This window comes from Physeter macrocephalus, chromosome 9, assembly GCF_002837175.3.
Source record: "Physeter macrocephalus isolate SW-GA chromosome 9, ASM283717v5, whole genome shotgun sequence".
In the NCBI taxonomy this organism is placed as follows: Eukaryota; Metazoa; Chordata; class Mammalia; order Artiodactyla; family Physeteridae; genus Physeter; species Physeter macrocephalus.
Window position 1 is genome coordinate 5,167,020 of NC_041222.1, and position 9,458 is coordinate 5,176,477.

The 9,458-nt window shown below is 43.3% G+C and overlaps 2 protein-coding genes across 9 annotated transcripts in view; one reads left to right on the forward strand and one right to left on the reverse strand.

Annotated features, from left to right (window-relative positions):
- The window catches only part of PHF19 (PHD finger protein 19), a 22,199-nt gene extending 19,353 nt beyond the window's left edge, over window positions 1-2,846 (forward strand). For both annotated transcript variants that reach the window (XM_055086999.1, XM_028493583.2), the window contains one exon: window positions 2,831-2,846. The gene's annotated coding sequence lies outside the window, so the exon portion shown is untranslated. The remainder of the gene's footprint in view (window positions 1-2,830) is intronic.
- Window positions 2-9,458, reverse strand: part of LOC102980137 (protein CutA homolog) — a 24,908-nt gene continuing 15,451 nt past the window's right edge. For 3 of the 7 annotated variants that reach the window (XM_055087006.1, XM_055087000.1, XM_055087002.1), the window contains exons 4-7: window positions 8,513-8,558; window positions 8,220-8,269; window positions 4,014-4,357; window positions 908-2,770 (exon numbers count right to left, since the gene is read on the reverse strand). In XM_055087006.1, coding sequence (XP_054942981.1) covers window positions 4,255-4,357; window positions 8,220-8,269; window positions 8,513-8,558 — 199 coding nt within the window. In that variant the 3' untranslated portion in view covers window positions 908-2,770; window positions 4,014-4,254. The other 4 variants (XM_055087004.1, XM_055087003.1, XM_055087005.1 and 1 more) reach the window with 2 other exon arrangements.

The window sequence follows — 9,458 nt, forward strand, 5'->3', positions numbered from 1 at the left end:
GACCCATGGGGGCAAAGAACGTTTGCTGAGGGCCACAGAGAAGTGAAAGCTGAGGACTGAATTTAGAATGCGACCCTATGAAGATGCTTAAGTACAGGCACTGTAAAGCTTCATTCAGAGTTCGCAAGCACACAGTTGTAGAAATCTGAAGTGCATTCCTGGCCTGGCTCTGCTGGTTGGAACCTGCACCACTTTGTCAGGTTCCTTTGCTCCAGTTCCTCACCCTTCACATGCCTGGGAGAATCCCTGCTGTATTCAGCACCCGATATTGAGGGAACCCTCTCACATATAAATGTGATGGATTACCACCTTAAATAAACTTCTCTAAATCGGGGGTACTTTGGAGAGAGAAAAAGAGGCAGCATGAAGGGACAGGAAAAAGCTACAGGGAACTGAAGGCTGTGAGTTCAACTGAACTCTGTTTTCAGAGGTTAGTGTAGCATGTTAAACCCTGAGTGTTAACGTCTGCCCTTAAAAATCTTCTTTAACTACAGCTCCCGCTTTTTCCTACCACTCTTCCTGCTGCAACCTTATAACTGCCCTTGGAACAAAACCACAGTTGGAGCTGGGGCGGGTTAGAGGATGGGATTATTCTCTGGGCTGAAATCAGTGTAATGGAATAAAAAGTGAATGGCACCGAGCATCCAGAGATCTGGGCTCTAGTCCAGGTTCTACAGTGAATAGCCCTATATGCCCTCCTGAGGTCAGTGATCCTCCCCAAGCTGGGGAGTCCCTGTTCCTGTGTGGTCTACGTTAGTGTTTACAAATTTACAACACATATCTATCTACGTTTAGAATTTAGGAGCAAGAAATTAGAATTCTCACAAATTCCCTAAATCATAACTTATTCTTAAAATACTGCGAACATTCTTCACACCTTCCCCGTTATTACAGGTATCTGAAAAAAAAATTAACAAATAGGAATATTAAGCTTAGCAGACTTCAGAAAGAACTACAGCCTCTAGGGAATACTTAAACACTGGAAAACACCAGGGAACATTATTGGATAGTATTCAAATAACGTAACATTCAAATATCCTAACGAGGTTAAGAGTATATAGAATCAGGTGTCAAAATTGCCAAATTAAGAATTTATTTTGCTTCCAAAGCTTATTTCTTGGAACACTGCTCCTAGGATTTGTATAAAGTACACTATGTGTATAAACTTATGTGTATTAACTTATAAAGTACACTATGTGTATAAATTTATAAAGTACACTATGTGTAAATCTTATTTGCAAGAATAACTCACAGTTTGCGGCAGACAGGGCTAGACACACACTCTTATGGCATGGCAGCAATCACAGGCAAGACTGACTAGGTGGAAACCATTTCTCTTCTACATGCCCCTGTCCTGGTTCTCTTAGTCTTCAACTCTATGTTAGCATTCCTTGCTCTAGTTTTTTATTTGATGAAGCTGGATTCCCTCAAACCGGCAACGTCTCTATGCTTTTAAGCTGTAGTGTTCACAGATAAAATTATAATACTTTTTCCCATTTCCTCAACTGACTCTCCCAGGGATTCTGGGATCAAAAAACATAAGTTTCCTGAGAAATGCTGGGAAGGAATTCCCACGAGGAAACCCTGATGAAGGTCCTAGACCCAGCTCCCACAGCATCATTTGGGAGGACAGTGTGGTATAGTGGCCAAACCATGTAAGTTGGAGTCACACAGACCCTAAAAATCATTAAACTCCTCTAAATCCGTTCCCTCATCTGTAGAATTGAAGATATTATCACCAACATCCAGATCTGTGGGGAGAAGTAATGCAATATATCAATACCAACTACCACACAGATGTTTTAAGAAGGGAGTTGGCTTTAGAGTTGGCTACAGCAGGTTCTCTGGGTCTTTGACCTACAAAGGGATACATCCAACCTCTTTGAAAGAGGCAGTAAGAGCATCAGATTTAGAATCAGAGACTTGGGTTAGGAGCCTAGTTCTGCCATTTACTTTAAGTGTCTCCTGCTCTCTGACCTCAGGTTTCAACTGCAAAATGAGGATAACATTGACTTGTAAGGATAAAATAATGTTAAGAACCTAGGGCAGTACCTGGCAGAGACAGCTGGTGTCTTGTCCCTGTCTTCTCCTATCTCCTGTAGTCAGCTGTGACACTGTGACAAAGGAAGGCCACCAAGAAACAGTTTTCAATGCACAGTCAGCACAGAAAATGAACCAATGAAGGCCAGAGATAGAAAGAAAAACCTCCTTTGGAATTAGTCCCACCTAAAAAAAGTTGAAGGAAAAGAAGTTGGATTTTGCCAACTCCATAAATTAGGAAGTAATTGTGGACCATAGAGAAAGCTTTAGCTATTCAAATCCTTGAAACGTCAATTCAGGAAATATCTGCCAAACCCAGTGCAAGAGACCAAATGGATTCAAACATATCCCTCACCTCGAGCAGCTCACAATCTAGAAACAGGAGACTGACTGTGACACACAAGGATAACAGGACATCAAGGCAGGAGATTCCTTCCAACGGGGGATGCCAGGCCTTGCCAAGGAGACTTCTTAAGCACTCATGCAGAAGGGTGATCAGGCACAGGGGATGGCCTGAACACAGGAGTAACAGCACAGCATACTGGAGCACACACACGCCAGAGTAGGTGAGGATGGAAAATTGAGTTGAGGCAAGGCTCCGAAGGGCCTTGAAATCCAGACCAAGAAATTGACTTTATCGTGAAAGCAATACGGACAATCCATTTGGGGTCCCCAGTACATTTTCAGTAGGGTTTACTTTACACAAGATTTTCACATGCACCAGAAACATCTGTTGTAAAAAAAAAAAAAGGACATCACCATTATCATTTTCTTTCTTCTCCTGAGGCAGCCCACCAAACTCCCCACTATCACAAAGAGGATCCTCTGGACCTTTGGAAGGGGCTCAGCCTGAAGTCGCTACAAGGTCTTCATGGAAGGGTCCTTGCAGATCCTCCCTCATTTTATATCTGGAGGAACTAAGGTCCAAGAAGCACAGAAGGTGTCAGAACCAGAGCCTGGCAACACCCTTCCCTCTTGAGAAGGAAGACCTAGGATACCGCAGATGTCTGTGGATTCCTACCCAAACTGCCCACGGTGTCCCCAGAGTGAAGTCACCTTGTGACAGAGCCATGGAAGCAGCCTAGATCAGGTCTCTCTTCTCACCCCACAGGGATCTTCCCCGTGGAGAAGACACCTGTGGAGCAGGTTTAGGAGAGCGCTCACCAGACAGAGTGAGCAGCCTTGGCTATCCCGTCTGTAACTCAACATGCCACCCGCTTTCTGGACCTCACTGCAGTTCAGTTTCCTTTCCTATAAAATGGAGACTGGCTTAGGCCACTGGTTTACAAACTTTTAACAACAGAAACTTAGCTCAATACATAAAAATAATAAAAGCACAGTTGCACTGGTGAAGTATGAGTAGCCCCCGGGGTACCTTCTGTGAACCCCTAGGGTTCTGTGGAGCAAGTCTGAAAACACTTGTCTAGCAGTCTCCCTGGGTTCTTCCTACTTCAGGATGCTCAGTTTCAATGCTCAAGTGGAAAGGTTAGTACGGTGGGCTCAAAACCCATGCCTCCAGTGAGCAAGGCACCGGAACCTTCTGATGTCTGCCCTTCAGGCTACGAAAGAGTCAAGACCTACTCCCAATCCGTGAGGCTATGTCTAAGCCCTAATACTCCCCTAGTCCTACGTGCACTCAGGAAGCCCACTCCTAGTCCCACTTCCTCAGGACTCAGGAATAACAAACACCATCTTTAGCTAGAAGAAATAAAATCCTGCTTGTCCCTGAAATTCCACCATTCGCAATTCATGCTTTTGGATAAAGCACTTCCAGTTCCCCTAGAAGGTGGCATTCACCCCACACACCCCTGGGTGACAGGTCAACAGGTCCATTCCTCATAAGAGGCAGGAGAGTAATAACACACTAGGCATTCAATATAGGCTCAGTGAACGTAGATGACAAACCTCACCCTCACTGCCACCTCCCCTTGGCCCCCATACACAATCACCCTCGCCCTCCCACCCCCAGCCACCTTTACGCATGATGCACTCAGAGACAAGGTCCACTGGGTTCTTGCTTGACCTGACTGGCCCAGCGTCCTCTTCCAGCCTCAGAAGCCTTGGACCTTCACCCTCCACAAGTTACTTAACTCCTCTGTGCTGACAAAAGCATGGAATCCAGAGATGCGAGGGGGCAGAAAGAAGCCTCCCCTCCCCCAGAGAACAGCTGATGAAGGTTAGAGTCAGCCAGCAGGAGGCACAAAAAGCCCCCACTCATTCCTCCTCCATGCCCTCCTCCAGCCACTTTAAATAGTGCACATCTCCTTGGTCCATGGGAAGACTGAAGACCTCTGGGATTTCAAAAGGATGCACCAACCTTTGGAAAGAAAGCAGAGCTCTGTGAGTGACCAGGATTAGTCAGCCTATGCAATAAAACCCAACTGGGCAGCCTCACTCGAGGCCCTCTGCAATATGCCTGCAGCCCACTGCTCCAGCCCTGCAGCCCACCACTCGTACGCCTGTTACCCATCCGTCACCAAGTGATGAGTTAGGCCGGATGGCTTTACAGTCTCACAGACATGGATTCAAATTCTAAGCCTGCCACTTACTAGCTATGTAAGCACAGATAAATCACTTAATTTCCCTAAAGGCCCTGCAAAAGAGGGGATAAAAATAGTACCTATGTGACTGGATTGCTGAGGATTAAACGAGACAAGGTATATAAGGCACATACCTGGTACACTGGCGCTGTATGCATTCAGTAAATGTTAGCTACTGTTTTTATTACCACCCTTCACTCATCACTGTGCCTTCCCCAAACAACTCCCCCTTCCCCTGTACCGCTGTATTCTCTTCTCCACCTAGAAAGTTCTCCCTGTTCCTGCTGATAAATCGAAAGCCTCTCTGTTCCTCAAGGCTTAACTCAACCACTGACCTTTCCCCAGGGATCTTCCTTGACCATCCAAACCCACAGAAATCTCTCCCTTTTCCCCATTTCTTTCACCTAGTCCTCGGCACAAAATGCCAGTTCTCTTCACTTTCCAAACTGAAAAAACAGAAGGCCTTGGGCCTTGGTCCCATCTGTCACACAGGAGTAATAATCCTCTGCTTCTTTTTTGCTGAATTAGGCACTATAAAGTTCTCATGAGATAGGATGCTTACTAAATCACAACATGTGTATGTGTATGTGCTTAAACATTAGCAGTAAGCTGGGTAATTTTATCTAATGCCTGAGAAAAATGAATTTTCTTATTTCATGGATACCTAGACCAGTGTATGTGTTTTTATAAGCAGACATACAGAATTCAGTGTATGTACGTCTGAATAGCATTCAGGATAAGACATTTTAATAACACTTTAGTAGTAAGAGCTGTCACAGATACAACAAATCATGTGTATACTTGACATAAATTCTTTCCAATATGCATAACAACCCAAGGTACTAGTATAGTCCCCATTTTACAGATGGGGCAACTGAGGCACAGAAAGTAATTTGCATGCACTTACGCTACAACCAGCAAGTGGAGGAGCCAGGATTTGACGCTGGAGGTCAAGCTCTGGGGTTCACTGTCTTAACCCTGAAGCTGTCTTTCACCAGTCAGGCTGTAATTTCTCAACAGTACTGGTTCTACCAAAGATGCCCTATTTCCACACCTGTGCTAAGGCAGTAACATGAGAGCCTTCTCTACCAATAGATCTGAGACCCAGTATAGCCATATAACCATAGAATCCTGCCTGGTTCCCTAAGATGTGAAAGGAAAGGGTTTTATCATCCAGACAGGTGACTTGCATCCTGGCTGCATAGAAGAGTCAACCTGCATGCTTTGAAGAACACCATATTCGATCCCCATTCCAGATGAATTAGGTCAGAATCTGAGGTAGAGCCCAAATTGGTAATTTGAAAAAGTCTCCATGTGATTATAATATGTAGCCAACATCAAAACTCACTGGTTTAGACCAGAGAATCTCAAGCTTTTACTGTGCATAGGGATCACCTGGGGATCTTGTTAAACTGTAGTTTGATTCAGTAGGTTTGGGGTGAGTGTGAGAGTCTGCATTTATGGCAAGCTTCCAGGTGATGCCAATTATTACAAAACTACACTCTGAATGATAAACAAGGATTTACACCAGTCGTTCTCAAGTGGAGTGCACTGACCCCTGGAGAACTCCAAGCCTCTTTCAGGAGGTCCAAGAGGCCAAAACCATTTTCATAATAATACTGTTGTTTATCTTTTCACTTATGTTGACATTTGCACTGATGGTACCAAAGCAATGATGGGTAAAACTGGTGGCACCTCAGCATGCATCAAGACAACGGCACCAAACTGTACTAGCTATCACTGTATTCTTCACCACCACAATACTTGCATTTTAAAAAAGTCAAATTCACTTAAGAACATTCTTGATAATGTGGTAAAAATTACTATTTTTATTAAAGTTTGACCCTCGAGAGTGCCTTTTTAATATTCTGTGTGACAGAATGGGAAGCATACATAAAGCACTTCTGCTGTATACCGAAGTTCAATGTTGTCTTAAACTTGTCTGATTGAGACACAAGCTAAACTAGATTTTTCCCAAAGAATACCATTTTTACTTTCAAGCCTGAGTAACCATCATTTGTCAGTTTTACAAATTAAGGTTACTCAGGTTTGAGTATTAGGGTAGACATTTCCTCAAATATGAACAAAGTGGGCCCATCACTCAAACGAAGACAATTTATATCATTTAATGCCAATCAAAAAATTCATGTTTTGGGGGTTGGGGAGGGAAGGACTGGGAGTTTGGGATTAGCAGATGCAAACTATTACATATAGGATGGGTAAACAACAAGGTCCTACTGTATAGCACAGGGAACTATATTCTGTATCCTTTGATAAACCATAATGGAAAAGAATATGAAAAAGAATATAAATATATAAATGAGTCACTTTGCTATACAGCAGAAATTAAACACAATATTGTAAATTTTTTAAAAAATTCATGTTTTTAAGCAAAAGTCAGAAGTTTGGAAAACCTGAATTTATCATCATGAGCTTAAAAGTGTCCCAACACTTAAAGATGTTTTTGATGAGATCCAGCTATCTTATTAAGCCAGATGTTGCAAAAATGTAAAATGATGCCATTCTTCTCACTTGTTTTTTGGAAAATATGGTTACTTTCCATAAAAATACATTACTAGCATACCTTGTTTTATTGCACTACACTTTATGACAGATATCGTGTTTTTTTAGAAATTGAAGGTTTGTGGCAACCCTGCATCAAGCAAGTCTATTGATGCTACATTTGCTCACTTTGTGTCTCTGTGTCACATTTTGCTAATTCTTGCAAAATTTCAAACTTTTTCATGATTATTATATTTGTTATGGTGATGTCATCAGTGATCTTTGATGTTACTATAATTGTTTTTTGTTTTGCACGAACCCGTGTCCCCTGCATCGGCAGGCGGACTCTCAACCACTGCGCCACCAGGGAAGCCCCTTGTTTTGTATTTTTAAATTAAGGTATGTACATTGTTTTTTTAGACATAATGCTATTAACACACTTAATACACTGCAGTATAGGTTAAACATAACTTTTATATGCACTGGGAAACCATAAAAAAAAAAATCACACGATTCACTTTATTGCGGTGGTCTGGAACCAAAGCTGTCTGAGGTATGCCTGTATTTATGTTAATATGTAATTGTTCTATTACTGTTAATTTAAATGAACTAAAAATACATATTTTAGGGCTTCCCTGGTGGCACAGTGGTTGAGAATCCGCCTGCCGACGCAGCGGACACGGCTTCGTGCCCCGGTCCGGGAAGATCCCACATGCCGCAGAGCGGCCGGGCCCGTGAGCCATGGCCGCTGAGCCTGCGCGTCCCGAGCCTGTGCACCGCAACGGGAGAGGCCACAACAGAGAGAGGCCTGCGTACCACAAAAAAAGAAAAAGAAAATAAAAAAAATTTTTTAATTTCTCAGCTTTAATTTCTAATACAGTAAACTTTGATATAACCCACATAAATGAAGATCTTTTGGGTCCTTAATAATTTTTAAAAGTGTAAAGGGATCCTGAGACCAAAATTTTGGGAACTGCTGGTTTAAAACTCACTCACTTTACAGATGGAGAGTCTGAGGGACAGGGCCATACCCAGGGTCACATGGGAGGCTGGTGACTAAGCTCTAGGTCTCCTACTTCTCAAGCTCATTCACTTAGTTCCCAGCATGTCCCTGATGGGAAGAGACTGCACTATTACCTGATGTAGCTGGATAGCAAATGGACCTTGGAAGTCTTTGTCTTTATTAACTGTAAAAGAAAAAAAAAATCACTGCGTCAGGAGCTCAGCCCCAGCTCTGCAGCTGCTCATTCATCTGGTGTTTAGGAGACAGCATTCCTCTGGGTCCCCAGGCCCTGTTAGTAGCTTATAAATGAACCTAGGGCATCTTATGTGGGGCAAGAACCTCAGTTAATTGATCTTTGCTAATTTTTAATTGGAACCGTGCTCTCACTCTTTCCCTATCAAGGCCGCATCCCCCTATCCTCACTCACCAGCAGGATTTCAGTGGCTTCTTCTATTTCTCCATTCCAATAGTATCTGGAGAAGAGAACAACAGCAGCAATTATCATGCTTACAAAATGAGTTCAGTGAAATAAACCTGGCCCAATTAGGTGACTTACTAAGGTGGAAACTTTAAAATCTTTCCAAGCCCATATAAAAAAGCCTGGAGTTGGCCAAGGCCCTATAGGTCATCTAGTCTAAACATTCTAACGCACACTTCTAGCACCTGCCTTAACTTTCCTGGAGGTGAGAGGCTCACCATCTCCTGAAAGGTTTTCACATGAGATGGTTTTTCTTATGGTGTGCCAACATTTGCCACCCAGTTGTTTTCCCCAACTTCCACATGAAGAACCACCTCAGGACAGCCCTACAGAAACTCCTATATGTTCTCTCCTCTAAACTGGGCATCTCCAGCTTTTTCAGTGCTCATCCCATACTCTTGGCTTCCAGGCACCTCCCCATCCTTTGGACTGGTGCTATCTGTATCACTGACTCTCAAAGCTGAGTGCCCACCAATGGGTAAATGAAAAAGCACAGGAAGATTCAGGGAAGAAGTAAGCCTTATAAAATATGGAAACAGGTCCAAAAGTTAAAAACAAAGTCAGTGACAATGTTTAGAAAAGAGTACGAGAACAGCAATCATGGGAAAGGAAAGAAATTCGGCCTGAGAATGCCTATGCTGACCCAGGTCAAATCTAAGATGACTTAGGCCACTGGCCTCATCTCACAGAGCTGTGGTAAAAGCATCCTTTTACCATTACAAGGAAGGATGAACACATGAGGGGAACAGTAGGCTAAAATTCTGTTCTAGCTCCAAAGCAGTAGCTCCCAGACTGGCTTTATGTGAATCACTCACATAACCTCTTAAAATTCAGATTCAAGGGCTTCCCTGGTGGCGCAGTGGTTGAGAGTCCGCCTGCCGATGCAGGGTACACG